This window comes from Microcaecilia unicolor, chromosome 10, assembly GCF_901765095.1.
Source record: "Microcaecilia unicolor chromosome 10, aMicUni1.1, whole genome shotgun sequence".
Lineage (NCBI taxonomy): Eukaryota > Metazoa > Chordata > Amphibia > Gymnophiona > Siphonopidae > Microcaecilia > Microcaecilia unicolor.
This window is the reverse complement of record NC_044040.1, coordinates 188,723,495-188,745,853: the sequence shown is the minus strand read 5'-3', so window position 1 is coordinate 188,745,853 and position 22,359 is coordinate 188,723,495. Positions and strand designations below refer to the sequence as shown.

Genomic DNA, 22,359 nt, shown 5'->3' with positions numbered 1-22,359 from the left:
ATTTGGTTTCACATTATCTGTGTGCTGATATGCATGTTGATAGTCCTTCCTTAAATTGTATTAAAAACATTTTTTTTACTATGGTAAAACCCATTTTTTAATGCAGACAATGAATCACTAATGTGTTACCATTTCTTGTCATTTATTATATGTACATAACATTGTATACATCTGGAAAGTAATTTTATAACAGGTCACTGAGGCCACATTGGCATCATAAACAGGGAAGTCAGCAACGTACCATTTTACCAACCTCATATAGGCAGTTATATGATGCAAAGTTGGAACATAATACCACAATAATATTGCTTTCAACCTGAACAATGTCTTCTCCTCTCCCACCGCTAACTAGCATAATTTATTCGCTAATATCAAATTTATGATTCTACCCTTCCCCCTCCATTTGTTATCCACCGACTGGGCAAACGCCTTTGATGGTACTGTGTAAGCCACATTGAGCCTGCAAATAGGTGGGAAAATGTGGGGTACAAATGCAACAAATAAATAAATAAATAAATATATACAGAAACATAGCACCTGCAATCATAGCTTATGCATTGAATGTGTTATGATATATGCCCATTGCTCCCTGCTAATTTTGGAACACAGACCGTATAAATCTGTCTTGCACTGATCCTGCTGTCCGATTACTGGCGCTACAGTCGAAGTCCAACCTTGACCCTAATGTGCAGTTTTAGGGTACAGTACGTGCTGCACAGTTGTCAAGACTTCACTATAACAGAGGATGTTGAGAATATCAGGTGACTATTTGGCAAGGAGCTGCACTTTTATGACTACAACCTACCAGCACATAATGCCCATGGATTACAATTTTAACATCCTTGTCACAATTATACAGCGTCATTATGAATCTTTGAATAAGTTCAAAATCAGCAAACCACAGCGGTTGAACATGCTCTTGCTGAATGCTGCAGAGGAAATTCAGTGCAACTTCTTAATAGATAAGGTCTGCACCTTGGGTCATAAAATCATTTACGGTGACGCCCCTGTTTACATGTCAGACCTCATAGGCTTGCTACCCAGAAATACTAAAAGATCAGCACGCACATTCCTAAATCTTCATTTCCCCAGCTGCAAAGGACTAAAATACAAATTAACGCATGCATCCAGCTTTTCCTACATAGGTATGCAGCTATGGAATGCATTACCACTTGACGTGAAAAAAAACAAAGCGACCTAACTAACTTTCGGAAATTACTGAAAACCTGCCTCTTTAACAAGGCATACTGCAATGATCCTTCATATGAACTTTAACGCATTACCTCTTTACCTATTATCCTGAATGTGTTCTCTTTATACCTGTTTGCTTAATTTTATTTTGTCATTCATGTTCTCTATGTAATACCACTTGTATCTCTCATTTTGGAATGGTGATTGCCATGGCGAAACAATGTAAGCCACATTGAGCCTGCAAATAGGTGGGAAAATGTGGGATACAAATGCAACAAAATAAATAATCGTATGGTGTATGATATTCCACCCCCCCTCCCCCCCAAAAATATAAAGGTCTTGGATAAGAAGGAAAAAGTTAAGATGACTGTGCATATCTACTTGTTATTGCATATAGTACTGACCTGGTCAAATCCTCAATGTCCACCAGCATTGCATCCTGCTCCATGTGCAATTCATCTCGAATAAGGAGAAGCTGAACTAATTCTTCATTCAAGCCTGTCACATAAAGAACAGACAGACATTAGTATGGATCCCAGAGCTGCCCCGATGGCTCAGTGACAATTATGTTGCATTGCTATGTGGAAGACCCAAGTCCGATTCCCAAGCCCAGTTTCTGCACGCCAGGTCGACGATGCTGTGGCGGTAGCTTTACAGTCACTTGAGGAGGGGGTTTCAGTCATCACTCACTGGTGACATCTAGGATCACGCTTAAGAGTCTGTATTAGTTGTGGTTATTGGCCCCTGGCTGCTCTGAATTGGGAGGAGTTTAAAACCCTGCATAGTTTAGATTCATGCACCCCACACAGGCTGGAGTCAAAGGCAACGAAAAAAATGGATTCAGAACTGGACTCTGGTAGACTTGTGCAATTAAGGGAGTTATGGCTACCTTACTCCCTGTTTACAAAGTCATGCTAGCGGCTGCCGGTGTGGTGATACCGACACAGCCCATTCACTTTAAATGGGCTATGTCGGCTTTGCATTCAGGGGTTTATTGTTTCCATATGACTGTAGAAGTGAAGCTTGCAGTTAAATAAGACAAAGAGACCCTTTTGGTAGGCTGCGTTAAGCAGTTAATACGGGATTTACCATGCAGTAAACAGTCTCCTGCGGTAAAAAAGCAGCCAGCACGGTAAAAATCTCACATTAGCTGTCAAAGTAGGAGCGGGCAGAATTTGGGCATGACATGGGTGGGTAGAGGTGTGGCTGCTCTGACAGCTAGCAGGTCAATAACACGAGTGCTGATAGCACAACTAAACTTATTGCCACCTCAACAAGAGGAAGTAAGTATAGCTACAGTCGCCTTAACTCCAGATAAAATTTGGATTCTAAGACTATTTTTTCAAAATAAAGAAAAGACCTTCAAAGGTTTTAAAGTTCGAATTTATCCGGACGTTTCAAGGGACACGCAAAAAAGATGTCAGCAATTTCTTGAAATGAAATCAGAAGTACTTCAACTAGGTGCAACTTTCTTCCTTAAATATCCATGTACATGTTTGATCAGATACCAATCGCAGAAATTTGCCTACTATGAACCTTCTCAACTCGCAGCCTTTATATCATCTAGAGGAGACGCTGGAAGTAGTAATACCTAGCACTTACTCCTATTAATAATTATAATCCTGTACATCCGCTGAGTTTTTCTTTTTTTTTTTTATTTCCTTAAACTCCATTTATTAGGAATCTTGGACCCATATTGTGGACTTATGTGAAGTTAAAAGTAAATATTTTCTTATTTTTATATATTACTTTGGTACAAATATTTATAATTAACCAAACGTTTCTGTACAAGTATTTTTGCTTGTTTAATAATGCAAATTTAAAATAAAAAAGAGGCAGTAAGTATAGCTGTGGCAAGGGAGCTGTGGCAATAGCACTCCACCTTCTGATCCCCCCCCCCCCCCCAAATCAATGCAGACTCTATGGTAGTCCTGCAAAATGACTGCTAGGAGTAATGGCAGCCATTTTGGATCCCGGTACAGTTCCAATCAGCAGCAGAGAGGCTTAGCTGCTGCATGGGTACCCCTATACCACTATGGAGACCCCCCAGTAGTTCCTGGGGGGGGGGGGGTAGGAGGTTCAGGATCTGGGAGCAGAGCTTAATCTTGGGGGGGGGGAAGGGCCACAGATTTTGGATGGGGGGGGAATCAGAAGTATCTGCACTGCTGGGGAGGGGGATTGGAAGGGTCTGTACTGTTGTGAGGGATATACAGGATGGAAATGTTTCTGGGCCTGCGCTGCATTACGTGTGGTACCTGCTAGTGTGGGTGTTCGCGTGCTATCTGGCACTGCATGTAACACGTTGCCTAAGTGGTAACCTACTGCCCCCTGTGTGGTAAACGCAGGGTAAATGATGGCCACACCCCCCCTGCATTTAGCACAAAGGCTTTGTGCTTACCACATGTTAATTGTCAAACTCACTGCACTTCTGGGTAAAAGAGCCCCAAAGTGAAAAAGGATGCTTTACAGGATCCGAAAATGAACAGTAAAATTGAAAAAAAGTTTTATTAAAAAGTAAAATTTCTTTGATCTAAGAAAAGACCAGGTGTCAGGCTACAGTGTCTCCTGGACTCTTCCCGCTCTACTGTTGATTTCTGAGCGGTGAACTGACCAATTGGGATTTTTTTTTTTTTGGAGGTTTTCCCAATTGGGTGTATTTGCCCATACCAGATGAATGAGCAAACGGGACCTCAGAGATGCCATCGGCTGCTCACTATTTTCTTGAGAAAATTGCTTATTACATTCGCTTCTTCTTACAATTTTGCTCCATTTCATAATTTTATAATACATTTACTATAAAATACTGTTTTCTGACTTAAAGTTCTGTAGGATGAGGCATCACAATTTTAAACAAAATGCCATACTGAAAGCCTTGAGGAAATACATACTCGGCCAGACCCAGGGTGCAGCCATAGCGCCACGATACAGAAAAATTCAAGGGAACTAGCTGGCTTAAACACCTGTATGTGACGCCCCGAAGTCTTGAGAGGAAGGGAACCTCTGCAGGTGCTATTTAAAAAAATAAGACCGATCCAAAATGCCAAGCGGTAACTGCAAAGCTTGTGCAATAATTATTGGGGGTATTTCCAGCATCTGCCCAAGCAATTAACATAGAGGAAAACCCTTTTTTGCAAGGTAATTGCAGTGACAACACGGATTTATGACAGCACATGGCAAGTTACCATGCGCTAACTGTAAAGTGCAGTCCATGCCCATTTCCCGCTCCATTCCAGACTACGTATGTAGAACGTGAATTAACATGTGCTGTCATACCAGTGCTGCAACTGTTACCGCAGCCGTGTACTAACAGTTACTGCATGCTAATTCACATGCTGATTACCACACTTTAGTAAATGGTACCCGATAGTCTTAAAGTTGCTCTCTAACTCGGCAGAAACCATCTAACAAGTGACGAAGATAGCAACAAAAAAATATCAAAATTAAGGTACACCACTCGCAATTAAAAACTGCTCTACTCAGAGGTTAAAAATATGAAGTGATGAATTAATAGTCTCTGTAATGTTTGAGAAAGTGGAAGCCATGGTATATTTCTTTTAAAGACAACGTTGAAAAGACATAGCTCTTACAAAACTGTCAATTAATAAAAATCTGAATTTTCTTTATAGCTAGTTCAGCCTTTCCCTCCCCCCCCCCCCTTAGAATACTGTCTTGGCTGTAGCCCTTGCTTCCTGAAATCAGATCTGCAGTACAGCTGCACTGTTACAGCAAAGAATTTAGATTTTATTTATGGCACATGGCTGTAAGTCATACTAAGCGACCTTGTTGGTACTAGAATGCTCCAGTAAAAGATTCAGGATGACATTCTTTATCCTGGTGCAATTAGGGTCAAACCTTTCATACCACAAAATCCTACATGTTGTGGGCTTCCTAGAAACATCTATAAAAAGTTGATTTGTTCCTGTTCAAACCATTCACACGATTTCCTGAAAAGGGAAGGGTTCTGATGTCAGACACAGTGGTTTGTGGCATCCCTAAAGAAGGAGTTCATGTACTACAGACCGCCTCACACAGACACAAAACTTTCAACGGGCAGCAAGCATAGGGCTGATAAAAAACAAAACAAAAAAAAAAAACAAAAAAAAACCTGAAAAAGTACTGGCATGGGACTTTCTCTAAATTTTCCAGAGTGAAGCGAAATCCTTCCAAAGCATAAATAATTGAAAGTCAAGGATGATTTTACGCTGAAAATAAGTAATAGTGAAGTCAATATTAGAAAGCACTAATGTGGTTGGCAGTAGTGGTATCGGTTGCATAAGTGCTTTTAAAAAGAAATTTAAAACATTTTACAGTGTACCACATCATAATAATTGATCAGAAAATTCCCCAATCCCTATCCTCCTTCCCCCTCACCGGAAGCAGCTTGAACTCTTAACTACTACTACTTAACATTTCTAAAGCGCTACCAGGGTTACGCAGCGCTGTACAGTTTAACAGAGAAGGACCGTCCCTGCTCAAGGAGCTTACAATCTAAAGGACAAATGTACAGTCAGTCAAATAGGGCAGTCAAAACGGGACAGTCTAGATTTCCTGAATAGAAGCATAAAGGTTAGGTGCCGAATGCGACGTTGAAGAGGTGGGCTTTGAGCACCTCCCCCATACAGATCCTCAGAATCTTCAAGAATGTGAGAGCAAAATTCCTGAATGGATAATTTGGGGCATATATACTGATAAACAGCCAAAGTTAACTGTCAAAGGGGGGCTGGACGGGTCGTTCCCGTGGCACCACCTTTAGATATGTAATTTATACGTCTTAGTGGCAATATTCAGCTACGTGGAGAACAATTCCATAAAGGGGCAACCACTTGGAGCCTAATTTTAAAAGGAAAACTAGAACACTGGCATAAGTGGGTACATATGTACATACATTTTTACGTATGAGCACTTAGTCGTCAGCCATACAGCTGGTGTAAATATTCATTCTTAAATTGGAGAGATTTGCGCATAAATGCTGGCATTTTAAAATTTTTTTACATGTGTAAGTATGTGCCCTGCGCAGCCCCCACCCATACGAACATCTACCTGCAAAGTACACACCATGAAAACATGGTACATAGTCATATTATTGTCATTTATATGTACACCTGCCACCTAAATCTATGTGGCTCCTTACTCAGGGGTGTAGCCAGACTTCGGCGGGAGGGGGGTCCAGAGCCCGAGGTGAGGGGGCACATTTTAGCCCCCTCCCATTGCCAACCCCACCCGCCATTGCCGACCCCCCCGCCGTCGCCGCCACCAACTTTGACCCCCACCCCCTGCCGATGACCCTTTCGACCCTCCCTCCCGCCGCCGTCACCTACCTTTGCTGGCGGGGGACCCCAACCCCCGCCAGCCGAGGTCCTCTTCGGCCTTCGTTCTGCTTCTGAGTTTGACGTCCTGCACGCTGTATGTGCAGGACGTCAGACTCAGAAACAGAACAAAGGAAGAAGAGGACCTCTGCTGGCGGGGGTTAGGGTCCCCTGCCAACAAAGGTAGGTGACGGTGGGTTGGCGTCGGGGGGGGGGGGTCGAGAGGGTCGTCGGCAGGGGGTCCAGGGCCAAATCTACGGGGGCCCAGGCCCCCATGGCCCCACATAGCTACGCCCCTGCTCCTTATAGAATTACCCCCTAAAAATATAAATTAAGTCCCCGATTCTATATATGGCACCCACAATTCAGCTCCGATAGTTGGGCAGCAATCCAAGATGTGAGCTCAACTAAGGGGGTCTTTTATTAAAGTGCAGTAGTGCTGTTAGCTCATGCTAAAAATCAGCTGCGCCAAACACTGAGATGCCCATTATGGGCTAGATTCTCTACATGGCGGATGAAAAATCCGTGCTGAATAAATTTCCGCCTAGACATATTCTATAAGTGGTGCCTATATTTAGGCGTGGTCTATAGAATATGTTTAGTTGATATCCTACTGACTAGAAATACAGGCATCCATTTACACCAAGGGAAACGTGGCGTAAATAACGGCATTTACATTTAGGCACAGAGGGCCATATTCTATAGCAATGTGCGAAAAAGTTTGGAACATCTATGAAACGCCCAGTTCCCCGCCCATAACCACGCCCCTTTTGGCTCCGTGAATTAGAATTTGGGCACTGTGCATTACAGAATATGCTTAAGTGAGCTGTGTGCATAAATTCTAATTTTTGTCAATTAGTGCTCATTATTGCTTGTTAAGTGCTGATAAAAATGCTGATTGGCTTGTTAAGCTAATTAAATTACGCGTATTGTTATAGATAGAATATGCTTGGATTTTGGTGCGGAACACTAGGCGCAATATAAAGAATCCTGGGGCATATTCCTATGGGCGTTTCAGCATTTAGCGCCAGCCAGTGGTGTACCGGGGGGGGGGGGGGGGGGGCAGTGGGTGCGGTATGCCCTGGGTGCACGCCGCTGGGGAGGTGCCGCGCGCCTTTCGGCTCCATTTCTTCCTTGCTCCCTCTGCCCCGGAACAGGTTACTTCTTGTTCTGGGGCAGAGGGAGCATGGAACGAGCGAAGCCGACAGGCGCGCAGCACCCCCCCCAGCAGGTAAAAATGCACCCAGGGGGGGGGGGCGCATCGGCGATCCGCCCCGGGTGTCAGCCACCCTAGGAACGCCACTGGCACCAGCTGATTTTTAGCGCGATCTAAAAACGCTAGCGCAACATAGTTAAAAGACCCACTTAATTGGGTGCACATCTTGGATTGGCACTCAAATATCGGTGCTGAATTGGTAACAATTTGAATTTGTGCACACATCTTTCTATGCATTATTCTATAACAATGTGTGCCCAAATCCTATAGCACGCAAACAAAAAGGGAGCACGGCCATAGGAGGTGCATTGGTGAATCAAGGGCGTTCCTAAAATTTGTGTGCATAGATTACCATAGATGTGCGCCCAAATTGGGCGCCGGGAATTACACCTGGTTTCAGCAGGCATAAATTGGCCCTCACTGCCATTCTATAATGGGAATGGGACTTATATACTGCCTTTCTGTGGTTTTTCCAACTACATTCAAAGCGGCTTACATATTATATACAGGTAGTTATTTGTACCTGGGACAATGGAGGGTTAAGTGACTTGCCCAGAGTCACAAGGAGCTGCAGTGGGAATCGAACCCAGTTCCCCAGGATCAAGTTATACATATATACTCAGCAGGGCTACCTAAATAGATAGTTAGATGTTTGAAACGATATGTTCTCAGTGTGGCTGAATACTGACTTCACAGTATGCAGATGCCAGTGTATATTACAATTGAATGCCACATTTGTCAGTTTCATTCAAAGGCACTTAAAAGCACAGCACACATTATTTAACTTACTTTCTATTTGTGAGTGGAGATCATTGACTATCACTTGTAGCTGTCCAATAGTCATATCTCTCAGGTCACTAGGTTTCAAACTCCTTTTCATCAAGCATTCACTTATATGAGGCATATGTGGCAACTAAGGACAGTTTGGAAAAAAAATCACACAAAATAATGTTGGTTAATAAAGAATATAAACACTGTCATACTGGGACAGACCGAAGGTCCATCAAGCCCAGTATCTTGTTTCCAAACGTGCCCAATCCAGGTCACAAGTACCTGGCAAGATCCCAAAACAGTAAAACAGATTTTATGCTGCTTATCCTAGAAATAAATAGTGGATTTTCCCAAGTCCATCTTAATAATGGATTATGAACTCTTAGGAACTTATCCAAACCTTTTTTAAACCCTGCTAATCTAACTGCTTTTACCACATTCTTTGGCTATGAATTCCAGAGTTTCATTATATGTTGAGTGAAGAAATATTTTCTCCAATTTATTTTACATTTACTACTTTTGTAATTTATGGCAAGACCTGTTAGGCACAATATCAGTGGCACTGCTTACAAATCTCTTGAGAGGACTGTGACAGTATGCAGTGAAAAAAAAGCAGTTCGATAAGGCAGATGTGAGGAAACTGCACCATTAGGGATAGACATTCAAAAGCACATATCTGGCTAGCAGAACTTACAATCTGGATAAGGATCCTATCTGTGAATTTTCAGCAACACTATCTGGCCAGTGCTGCTGAAAAATCTTATAGACCACCTCAGCACTACCCTGATCGTTCCAGTGCAGAGCAGAAGTGTCCTGCCTAATTCTACTGATAGTCAGCAATATTCAGCCACCATCTGGATAGCTATGTAGTAAATTAGGACAGAAAAAAAAGCTGTTCTAACTTAAACTGCATAGTATTCAGATAGTGGCAGAATATTGATGACTATCCCTATAGGTAGTGCTGGTTGATGCTGAAAGGGAATAAATAACAGCCACAGAGCTGTGTAAGTGATCACACCTAAATGCTGGAGATAAGCATGTAACTTATAGTATTATATAAGTTACATACACGTGAGCTTTGTCCGTGCTCTGCCCACACGCCACCATGTGTATTCCTACCTGTAAAATAGAGGTTCTCAACCCAGGCCTCGGGACACACCTAGTCAGTCGGGTTTTCAGAAAACCCGCAATGAATATGCATGAGATAGATTTCCAAGCACTTCCTCCACTGTATGCAAATCTATCTCATGCATATTCATTGTGGATATCCTGAAAACCTGACTGGCTGGGTGTGACCTGAGGACCATGTTGAGAACCTCTGTTGCAAAATATGCACAATGTAAAGAATGCACATATTTACAGAACTGTGCTTAGGTGGACCTTTGACAATAAAAGGGTCTTTTTACTAAGGTGCGCTGAAAAATGGCCTTCGCTAGTGTAAGTGCGTGTTTTGGACGTGCACAAATCCATTTTTCAGAGCACCTGTAAAAAAATGCCTTTTTTTAACATTTTGGCCGAAAATGGACGTGCGGCAAAATGAAAATTGGCGCGCCGTCCATTTTGGGTCTGAGACCTTAGCAACACCAATTTGACTTAGCAGTAAGGTGTAACGTGTTAACCGGGCGGTAATGATCTACGCGCGTAGAATGCCTTTTACCACCCGCCAGAAAATAAAAATTATTTTCCATCGCGCGTAGTGAACGCACGTAAAAAATGAAATTACCGCCCGGGCCATGCAGTAGCCAGGCGGTAATTCCAAACTGACATGCGTTGGGCACACATAGGCGCCTACGCGGCTTAGTAAAAGGGCCCCTATGTGCCTTAGCACTCACTGTCCCCAGTACGTATATTCAGCGCCACTTCTGTGCATAGCGACACTGAATATACTGCAGCACAACTCTAGATGTATATCAGCTTATTTTTTTATAACCTAAAATTAGAACAAAAATCATGACAGGCCAAAGTTACCCCCATGACCTATAGTAGAAGACAACTGCTCCTATAGTGCTTTCTGGCATAAAAATGGCACTTTCGGGGGTGATCTTGCATGAGTTATATCCTCTTTATATCAAACTGCTTGTGTATAACATATCAGGCGAGGAACACAGAGAATGAGACGTTTTAAAAAGGAGGGGATAAAAACAAAAAACCTGAGTGGTATGAGAAGAGGATGGGCACCAGGCAGGTCGGGCTGGCTGGGAAGGGAACTTCCGGTTCCGACTTCTGGCTGGTGAAAATATTGGGGGTGCTCGAGCACACGCAGCACCCACGGAGTCGGCGCCTATGGTTGGCACCTAATTGTCAACTTAGGCTCCATTCTAATGGAATTTGGGGTGCACAGATTTTGGGCGCATACTTCTTAGCGTCCCTTACAGGATTGTCCTCAATGTGGACTTCACTATTGGGCAGCAGTGACTTTTTTTCCATCTTGCTCCGAAGGCTTGGAGACTCTTCCCCTCACTGAGTATACTAAAATGTTTTATACCCAGCAAAACCTCCATTATACAGGATAATTATGATCTGCATAGGCTGTGCAGTATAACCAATGAAACGTATAATTTACTGGGCTACAGTTAGCTTAAATTAAACTTGGCAGATGAATTTTTACATTTCAACAGAACGCTAAAAATTAAATAGTAATTATATGGTTTTGGGCACCAAATGCTCATATTTGCATTTGTCAGTTCATTTCTGATATTATCACTGTCATAAACTTAAATCATTTTCCTTCTAGAGATAATGGTTCCTTAATGGAATACTGCAGTTACTGGTTGGTCTGAGGATGAATATGCAGATTTAAGGTGAACGAAATGATTTCATGTCACATTTGCAATTCTTTCACTTTGTGTTTGCTCTTTTTCTATGAATATATATATATATATATATTTTGGTTTTCCTTTGGTTTGTGTTCATGTACAGTAAAGAAATCTGCACTATGAAAGTGCAAATAAACACAATTTTTCATTAAAGAAAAAGATGAAGAGTGTAATTTTTAATATTGATAGTCATTTTTAAAAAAAAATCCTTCGACATTGATCTACCAGACAGATACCAGTCTTTTTCGATAAGTCAACCGGTTGCTCTGTAAGGATCTATTGTACCTTGTGACAGGACCACTGAAAGAAAAACACACAGGCTGTGCCCTTGTAAACTTTGAAAAGTTCAGGATCCTAGTAGCCAAAAAAGATCAGCTGGCCCATTCACTGATGCTTAAAGATATAGTCCAGCTGCCAGCCCCAAAGCATGAGTGCGTGTGAGGTCATATCTAATGCTTTTCGAAATACAGTTAGTTACTCTCAATTTCAGCAGAGAACGGAGGTGACTGGAGCTTTGACAACAGTAGCTTAAAAATGAAAAGAATAAAATTGCAGAGCATATACAAAAACATGGACTGATGAGACAAAGTCAGCACGGATTTAGTGAAGGGAAGTCTTGCCTCACCAATCTAATGCATTTTTTTGAGGGGGTAAGCAAACATGTGGACAATGGGGAGCCGGTTGATATTGTATATCTGGATTTTCAGAAGGCGTTTGACAAAGTGCCGCACGAAAGACTCCTGAAGAAATTGCAGAGTCATGGAATCGGAGGTAGGGTACTATTATGGATTAAGAACTGGTTGAAAGATAGGAAGCAGAGAGTAGGATTGCGTGGCCAGTATTCTCAGTGGAGGAGGGTAGTTAGTGGGGTCCCGCAGGGGTCTGTGCTGGGTCCGTTGCTTTTTAATGTATTTATAAATGACCTAGAGATGGGAATAACTAGTGAGGTAATTAAATTCGCCGATGACACAAAATTATTCAGGGTCGTCAAGTCGCAGGAGGAATGTGAACGATTACAGGAGGACCTTGCGAGACTGGGAGAATGGGCGTGCAAGTGGCAGATGAAGTTCAATGTTGACAAGTGCAAAGTGATGCATGTGGGTAAGAGGAACCCGAATTATAGCTACGTCTTGCAAGGTTCCACGTTAGGAGTTACGGATCAAGAAAGGGATCTGGGTGTCGTCGTCGATGATACGCTGAAACCTTCTGCTCAGTGTGCTGCTGCGGCTAGGAAAGCGAATAGAATGTTGGGTGTTATTAGGAAGGGTATGGAGTCCAGGTGTGCGGATGTTATAATGCCGTTGTATCGCTCCATGGTGCGACCGCACCTGGAGTATTGTGTTCAGTACTGGTCTCCGTATCTCAAAAAAGATATAGTAGAATTGGAAAAGGTACAGCGAAGGGCGACGAAAATGATAGTGGGGATGGGACGACTTTCCTATGAAGAGAGGCTGAGAAGGCTAGGGCTTTTCAGCTTGGAGAAGAGACGGCTGAGGGGAGATATGATAGAAGTGTATAAAATAATGAGTGGAATGGATCGGGTGGATGTGAAGCGACTGTTCACGCTATCCAAATATACTAGGACTAGAGGGCATGAGTTGAAGCTACAGTGTGGTAAATTTAAAACGAATCGGAGAAAATTTTTCTTCACCCAACGTGTAATTAGACTCTGGAATTCGTTGCCGGAGAACGTGGTACGGGCGGCTAGCTTGACGGAGTTTAAAAAGGGGTTAGATAGATTCCTAAAGGACAAGTCCATAGACCGCTATTAAATGGACTTGGAAAAATTCCGCATTTTTAGGTATAACTTGTCTGGAATGTTTTTACGTTTAGGGAGCGTGCCAGGTGCCCTTGACCTGGATTGGCCACTGTCGGTGACAGGATGCTGGGCTAGATGGACCTTTGGTCTTTCCCAGTATGGCACTACTTATGTACTTATGTACCAGCTAACTATCCTCCATGGATATACCGTGTTTCCCCGAAAATAAGACACTGTCTTATATTAAATTTTGCTCCCCAAGACCTGCTAGGTCTTATTTTCAGGGGAGGCCTTATTTTTTGGGGAAACATCGGGGTCACCCCCCCCACCCGAGATCGCCGGCTCCCCCCCTCGATCGGCGGCTCCCCCTGCCCTCAGTCGCTCCCGGAACTAACCTCTTAAATGCTTCCTTTCACCATTCATCTTCGCACTCGCCGCAAGCAGCAGGGCAGGCCACTCCTTCCTTCCATGTCCCGCCCTCGCCTGACGTAACGTAACGTCAGGCGAGGGCGGGACACGGAAGGAAGGAGTGGCCAGCCCTGCTGCTTGCGGCGAGTGCGAAGGTGAAAGGAAGCGGTTAAGAGGTTAGTTCCGGGAGCGACTGAGGGCGGGGGGGAGCCGCCGATCGAGGGGGGGAGCCGGCGATCTCGGGTGGGGGGGTTGACCCCGATGTTTCCCCGAAAAATAAGGCCTCCCCTGCTAGGTCTTATTTTCAGGGGAGGCCTTATATTTTCAAATTGCAGCAAGACCTCTACTAGGTCTTACTTTCGGAGGATGTCCTATTTTCGGGGAAACATGGTAGCACAGTAGACACACAACAGTGGAGGAGACTAACAAAAAAAGTCCTCACAACAATGGTGTCCAGAAAAGTACTGTACTGAAGTCTTCACCAAGACCCGACACGACTTGTGTTTCAGTCAGAATGGCCTGAATCAGGTCCAGGTGGAGGTGTTAAATGAAAACCCCTGAGGCAGGCCGTTCTGGCTGAAACACGAGTCCTGTCAGGTCTTGGTGAAGACGTCAATATAGTACTTTTCTGGACACCATTGTGTCCTCCAGTGTTGTATGCCTCCTGTGTATTACCGCACACCACAGGCACACTGGACATGACATACAGAGCAGTGGATGCAGCAGTCTATGAACTGCCCTATACTATCGTTTCTGAAGGCTGAGGGTTTGGAAAGTAAAGGGGACAATTTGCAGAGGCTTCACAGTTTAGCAGCAGTTGACACTTACAACATGAGATCAGATCTGCTCAGAGGAACGGCTTGTTTTCATAGCACGAAGAGGAAAAGTCAGCACTGGCTCTATTAAAGGATGATGTTGTCCTATTGGTTTGCACATTTGTCAGCCTCTACTTTTGCTGTTTTGCCATTGACTGAAATTATCCTTCCTTGGTAGCAAAGTCTCAGAACGGAACATCCCCCCTCCCCTCTTAAACACACATTTACAGATCAGGGGACGAGGACGGCAACATATAGCTTTGACCAAAGGCCACGGGGAGTTATCCCTAAAAAGTAACCGGTATGACCAAAGTTGTACACTTTCCCCCAGATTCTATATGTGGTGCCCAATATTGGACGCCAAAATCTGTGCGCCAATCCAAGATGTGTGCCCAACTAAATTGGTTAACGAACTAATAATTGTGACCTAATTGGCACTAATTGGCACCAATCTGGATTTGCAAGCGCATTTTGCTACACGCTACTCTATATCAATATACACCCAAATCCCTTAGGGCCCCTTTTATCAAGCTGCGGCAAAAGGGGGCCTGTGATTGCTTCAGCGCATGTTTTTCATGTGCGCCGAGGCCCCCTTTTACCACAGCGGGCAAAAGGGAAGTCTTTTATTCCTGAGGGGAAATGACCGTGCGGCAAGTAAAGCACTTGTCGAACGGTCATTTTGGGGAGGAGCCCTTACCGCCACCCATTGGGGTGGCGGTAAGGGCTCCCGTGCTAACCCGGTGGTAACCAGGCAGCTTATAGCTCTGCCCGATTACCGCCGGGTACATGCCGGCGTTACAAAAATAAATATATTTTTGTAGCGCCGGATATGACGGCACACTAGCGGTGTGAAGTACCGCCAAGCTTGCTGCGGTAGCCTGGTGGTACTTCCTGTTTAGTGAGCGGTAAGCCCGTACTGGGCTTACTGCCACTTAGTAAAAGGGGCCCTTAGTGTGCAACCCCAAAAAGGGGTGTGACTGTGGGAGGACCATGGGTGGGTCAGGAGCATTCCTAAAATTTGTGCGCAGTTATAGAATGCTGAGGATGTGTAACCAAACTGGCCGCTGGGAATTACACCTGGTTTAAGCAGGCATAAGTCCTGGGCACCAAAATCGGCACTCAATGCTGTTCTATAAGGGCGCTCATCTTTGAGTGCCCATTATAGGATAACATTCCTGCTTATAATCGAACGAGAAAAACGCCCAAGTTCCGACCTAAATCGGGAGATGGACGTTTATCTCACAAAAATGAATAAAGCGGTATAATCGAAAGCCGATTTTTGGACGTTTTCAACTGCACTCCGTCGCGGATGCGGACAAAGTTGATGGGGGCGTGTCAGAGGTGTGGCGAAGGCGGAACTGGGGCGTGGCTATCTGCCGAACAAAGATGGGCGCATTTCACCGATAATGGGAAAAAAGTATGCGTTTTTAGCTAGAATTTAGGACACTTTTCCTGGACCCTGTTTTTTCACGAATAAGGCCCCAAAAAGTGCCCTAAATGACCAGATGACCACTGGAGGGAATCGGGGATGACCTCCCCTGAATCCCCAAGTGGTCACTAACCCCCTCCCACCACAAAAAAATGATGTTTCACAACTTTTTATTTTCACCCTCAAATGTCATACCCAGCTCCCTGGCAGCAGTATGCAGGTCACTGGAGGAGTTGTTAGGGGGTGCAGTGGACTTCAGGCAGGTGGACCCAGGCCCATCCCCCCTACCTGTTACAATTGTGCTGCTTAATGCTTATTAGTCGTCCAACCCCCCCAAACCCACTGTACCCACATGTAGGTGCCCCCTTCACCCCTTAGGGCTATAGTAATGGTGTAGACTTGTGGGCAGTGGGTTTTGAGGGGGATTTGGGGGGCTCAACACACAAGGGAAGGGTGCTATGCACCTGGGAGCTCTTTTACCTGTTTTTTTGTTTTTGTAAAAGTGCCCCCTAGGGTGCCCCGTTGATGTCCTGGCATGTGAGGGGGACCAGTGCACTACGAATCCTGGCCCCTCCCACGAATAAATGTCTTGGATTTATTCGTTTTTGAGCTGGGCGCTTTCATTTTCCATTATCGCTGAAAAACAAAAACGCCCAGCTCACACATTGTTGAATAAAACATGGGCGTCTATTTTTTCCCAAAATACGGTTCGGTCCACCCCTTCACGGACCCGTTCTCGGAGATAAACGCCCATGGAGATAGGCGTTTTCGTTCAATTATGCCCCTCATTGTGTACCATTTTTTTTGGCGCTGATTTTTGAGTGCCATGTACCGAAACTAGCCCTTCGGGAGCAATTCTATAAGTGGGCACTTCCATTTAGGTACCCTGATGCCAGGGGCGTAGCCAGACCTCGGCGGGAGGGGGGCCAGAGCCCGAGGTGGGGGGGCACTGTTTAGCCGCCGACCCCCCCCTGCCCCCGCATCAGGTACCTTGTTTGGTGGTGGGGGTCCCCAATCCCCGCCAGCCGAAGAATCTTCTTCAGCGCCGGTCGACTCCGGCGCCTTCGTTGTGTGATCATCTGTTTCTGACGCCTGCACAGGGCTACTTGCACGGTGCAGGACGTAAGGCGTCAGAAACAGATGATCACACAACGAAGGCACCGGAGTCAACTGGCACTGAAGAAGACTCTTCAGCTGGCGGGGTTTGGGGACCCCCGCCAGCAAACAAGGTACCTGATGCAGCGGGGCGGGTCAAATGTAGAGGGGGCCAGGGCGTAACCTGTGGGGGCCCATGCCCCCGTGGCCCCATGTAGCTACGCCCCTGCCTGATGCCATGTAGTAAGAGCATAACCTATGACATCATCTAGGTGCCTGGATTCAGTTATAGAATACTAATGTAACCCAGCACCTGCATGCCTAACGGAGACACACCTGTAGTTACACCAGCTGTAGAGCGGACATAACTGCAGCTTTGTAAATGTGGCAAGATTACATGTAAGATATAGTACTAAGTTGTGTGCATAAGCATGTGCACGTCCCCCTTGCATTTACATACTATGCCACTTCCACATATCCCTACAGCAGGGCTGCCAAGAGGGGGGGAGGAGCAGGGGGGGGGGCAAGATTCCCCAGGCTTAGCCTCCAAGGAGGGCCCGGCGCCGGCAATCAAAAGAGACTGCTCTGTCAGCCACAGTTCCTCCTTCCTGCCGCATCCCATCTATGCGGAAAGAGGAAGTTACTTCACAGGAGGCGGGACACGACAGAAAGAAGGATCTATAGCCAGAATAGCACTCTCTCTCATTTGCTGCTGCGGGAGGGGAGTGGTGGGGGGAGCAGCAGCAGTGGTGGTGGTGGGGCAGCGGTGGAGCCCTGAAGATTGTTTGCCCTGGGCCTAGCTTTGTCCCTCGGATGCCCTACCCTACAGAATAGTGCTTAGGCATCCTGCCTGCACTCAACTGTGTATGTGTACACTTAACCACTGCAACAGTGCCAGTATTCTGTACTTTTACGCGTTCATGTGGCGCATAAATGAAAGCGCCATGTTATAGAATTGCCCTTCACATTCAAAAGAAAGTAGTGGCCCAGCAAGTATAATATTCTTTACTTAAAAGAGCAAAAGAAAAATAAACTTGTCTACTTCAATGCCTCCTAGAAAAAAAATCTTAATGACAGAAAATTCTTTCAGTTCATTTCTCTCATGCTTAGTTTTCTACTGTGCAAAAATATGTTATGGTTAAGGACTCACAAGATCAGCTACTGGAGACTTCTTTCTGTTCTGCTTTTCCACTTCGACCTGCATTTTGGCCATGGGTTTTGCCATGGCCAGTGCCATTTTGGCTTCTGCTTGCAGCTTTTTTTGCCTGCTGATAAAATCCATATCTTCTAAGGATTCAGACTCTTCTTCAGTAGTATCTCTATCAGAGTAGGAGGAACTTTGCTTGCTCTGCAGAAACAAAAACCAACCGTACAATGAATTCTCAGGATGCTCCATGATTAATCCTTTAGTGTCCACCAGTGTTCCCATCAATCTGTTCCCATATGGCTTATTACGGGAACATTGGACACTAAAGGGTTATGCTAATCTTTATCTCTCCATTCTCTAGAGTCTTCTTTGATGACATTTTGCACTGAAGTTCTTTTCCTTTACTAGCCCTGACTTCTAGATTTTTATTTTAGATTTAATTACTGGCCTTTCCATTTGTGATCCTGGAATGAGTTATATTCAGGTGCAGTAGGTAGGTATTTTCCCTTTCCCACAGTGCTTTAAATTTTGCACCTGAGGCACTGGAGAGTGAATTGCTTGAAATCAGTGGGAAGTGGTTTCACTGCATCTCAACATGCCAGTGGCATTCCTAGGGGGGCTGACACCCGGGGCGGATCGCCGATGTGCCCCCCCCCCCCGGCGAAACGCGACTATCCCCCCTCCCCTTACTCTGCTATCCCTGGTGGTCTAGAGGTACCTCTTCGTCTTCGGGGCAGGAAAGAGCCCCCTCTTTCCTGCCCGGAGTGCTGCTGCTAGCTGCCCTGCATCCTGTCCTGTGGTGAGTCCGGCTCTCGGCGGTTCAAAATGGCCGCCGAGAGTTGAAGCAGCCTCGCGAGACTTCAACTCTCAGTGGCCATTTTGAAACGCCGAGAGCTGGACTCACCACAGGACAGGATGCAGGGCAGCTAGCAGCTCCGGGCAGGAAAGAGGGGGCTCTTTCCTGCCCCGAAGAAGTACCTCTAGACCTCCAGGGATAGCAGAGTAAGGGGAGGGGAGGGGAGGGGGGACAGGGGACGTGAAAGGGGTAGCTCCCCCCAGCGAAACGACACCCTCCCCCGGTGCATCTTTACCTGCTGGGGGGGGGGGGGGGGGTGGGGTGGCGTGCATCTGTCAGCAATGCTCGTTCCCTGCTCCCTCTGCCCCATTACAGGAAATAACCCGTTCCGGGGCCAGAGGGAGCAGAGAACGAGCGTTGCCGACAGATGCGCGGCACCCCCCAGCAGCATGCACCCGGGGCGGACCGCCCCCCCCCCTTAGTACGCCACTGCAACATGCTGCTCTAACCACCAGGCTCACTCAATCCCCTTATAACTTTTTGTTAAACCTGTTTAAAAACCTGTTAAAAAGTTAAGGGTACAGGAGTTTGCCCCTTTTTCAGCGGTGAAAGAGCAGTTTTATAGCTTTGGTCTTTGTGGGGCTGTTAGAGTGAGACTTTAGCCATGTGGGGAATCTGAGCCAGGGTGGTGGTGTTGTAGCTCCTACCTTGCTGCTGTTGTCAGTTTATACTTCACACTAGATTATAAATACATAGTAACATAGTAGATGACGACAGAGAAAGACCCGTACGGTCCACCCAGTCTGCCCAACAATAGCTGGCTCAAAGACTGGTGGCATAAATGTTGAATATATTTGCTGGTAGCTCTTCAGAGTAGTATTTTATAATAGGAAGGCAGGATATAAATCCAAATATGTGTTGTAGTTTAGCTTAATTTGCAATCCAAGGGAGTTGAAAACAGTATAATTTGCATATAAGTAAATGTTGCATAAAGTTGCCCTCTTGAAATGTGGGTAAAAACCATGCGTGTGGTTCTCACAGACCACATGTGTTTAGCCACATAAAAGGAGGCATTCCTGTGGACATGTTCAGGTTGAGGGAATAAATTAATGCACCCACAAGTGACATTTAACTGTAGGCATGCCATTTTGCCCATGCTTTGTCATTTTGCTCATGCTCGACTACCCACACAATAGGAGCAGACTCTGTGTGTGCTTGAGCACCCCCAATATTGAGAAAATTCCTTGTATGTGTCCAGGGAGGGGTTATCTCCACTGGGCTTAGCACCCCCAATAATTTTGAAAAGTTGGCTCCTATGACCTCACAAACAGGAAGTGGACAGTATGCAGAATCTGTTAGTAATTGTACTTTGTAGCTAGAATTGTTATGCTTCCCTTTGAAGATCAGGGTAAAGCAGGTGGTTCCCAAATCTGGTCCTAGAGGCACCCAGCCAGTCAGGGTTTTAGGATATCCACAATGAATATTCATGAGACAGACTTGAATGCACTGCCTACACTGCATACAGATCTCGTGAGTATTCATTGTGGATATACTGAAAACCTGACTGGCTGGGGTGCCTCAGGACCAGGTTTGGGAACCACTGGGGTAAAGTGTGTGTGTTAAATGCCCATATCCAGTCTGTAACCATACAGGGTATTTATAAATTGCCCCTTAATTCAGACAGTACCTGCAGGACATTGGGTATTTCTTTGCTCAATGCTCTTGGAGGGTGGGGGGGGGGGAGGGGGGTTGTAAAATGACTTTAAAAATCATGGCGCTCCCTTTCAGGTGTGAATTAAGGAGACATTTACCAGCCATCAAGATGGGGAAACATTACACCTAGGCAAACAGAGGGGCCCTTTTACTAAGTCACGCCCAAAAATGGCCTGCGCTTGTGTAGACGCGTGTTTTGCACACACGCTGGTCCATTTCCTGAATGCGCCTGGAAAAAAGGGATTTTCTTTTATTGTGCTGGCAAAATGAAAACCAGGGCACGTCCATTTTCGGCCTGACACCTTAACGCCACCCACTGATTTAGCGGCAAGGTCTCATGCGATAACCGGGCAGTAAGTGTCCAGTGTGCGCCAACTGCTGATTACTGCCGGGTAAGCGCCCCCACGATAGAAAATATTTTCTACCACGTGTTTTAGGCGCGCGCCAAAAGTGGAATTACTGCCCAGGGCATGCGGTAGCCGACTGGTAGGACCAGTTTGACACGTGTTGGACGCAAGTAGACACCTACGCACCTTAGTAAAAGGGCCCCAGAGACTTCACAGCACCATAACAAGGGTTCTGTGAGTGGCACAGTCGCACAAGGCACAAATATAGGGGGGGGGGGGGCAAATATTGTTCCCAGCCTACCATCTACTCTCATTAGTAGTGGCAAACTGTGCAAGGCGGGGGGCACCAGTGAACGAGTCACATGATGCAACTATAATTCGGTATGGTCCTGAGTCTTTATACTTTGGGTTTGATAAATTCTATTTTAAACTACTGGTCCCTGAATTCCTTTCATGTTCTCAGCTGCTTCTCTCTCTCTCTCTCTCATGGCACCTCTGCTGACTGCAGCACAAAAGACAAGATAATTGGAGGGTGGTGTTATTTGGAAACGAGTATTGATGCCGGTTACCTGGAAAGTTGAAGGTGGGTGATGCTGTGGTGTCTCCAAAGGAAACAGTAAAGACAGTGAGATTACTTTTGGACCTCAAATTTCAGCCATGGGTGTGAAACGCATTGTTTTATAAGTTTCACTTGGTTAAAAACAATCAACCTAGACTACTGCGATCTCCTTTACACTGGTCTTCCAAATAAACATTTGTTGCAGTTGCAGATACCCAGAATGTGGTAGCTACAATTTTATTTTATTTTTATTACATTTGTACCCCGCGCTTTCCCACTCATGGCAGGCTCAATGCAGCTTACATGGGGCAATGGAGGGTTAAGTGACTTGCCCAGAGTCACAAGGAGCTGCCTGTGCCTGGCCCTTGCAGATCACCAATGTGGCCGCGCAGGCTTCTGCTTCTGTGAGTCTGACGTCCTGCACGTACGTGCAGGACGTCAGAATCACAGAAACAGAAGCCTGCGCAGCCTTCTACATGGAATGTTGCTAGTGGAATAGCAACATTCCATGTAGAATCTCCAATAGTAGCAACATTCCATGTAGAATCTCCAATAGTATCTATTTTATTTTTGTTACATTTGTACCCTGCGCTTTCCCACTCATGGCAGGCTCAATGCGGCTTACATGGGGCAATGGAGGGTTAAGTGACTTGCCCAGGGTCACAAGGAGCTGCCTGTGCCTGCAGTGGGAATTGAACCAGTTCCCCAGGACCAAAGTCCACCACTCTAACCACTAGGCCACTCCTCCACAATAACTGTGGGACTACAAAAACAAGCCACTGTTCATCAGGTGATGATAGAATTACTCTGGCTATTAACTAGCAGATACAGTTAAAGGTTTTGGTGTTACTTTTTAAGATGAATCATATTGGAAAACTTAGTTGTTTATAGGATAAAATTAATTGGTATGAATGTAGATCTAGCCAAGGGAAAATTTTGGATGTTCCTACTAGGTTGGAGGTTAGGTTATAATATTGGTGATTGCATGCAT

The 22,359-nt window shown here is 45.4% G+C and overlaps 1 protein-coding gene across 9 annotated transcripts in view; it reads right to left on the bottom strand.

Annotated features, from left to right (window-relative positions):
* Positions 1-22,359, bottom strand: part of LOC115478872 (schwannomin-interacting protein 1) — a 694,349-nt gene that overhangs the window by 2,950 nt on the left and 669,040 nt on the right. For all 9 annotated transcript variants that reach the window (XM_030216506.1, XM_030216512.1, XM_030216507.1 and 6 more), the window contains 3 exons: positions 17,957-18,154; positions 8,503-8,626; positions 1,596-1,689 (listed from right to left, as the gene is read on the bottom strand). In XM_030216506.1, coding sequence (XP_030072366.1) covers positions 1,596-1,689; positions 8,503-8,626; positions 17,957-18,154 — 416 coding nt within the window. The remainder of the gene's footprint in view (positions 1-1,595; positions 1,690-8,502; positions 8,627-17,956; positions 18,155-22,359) is intronic.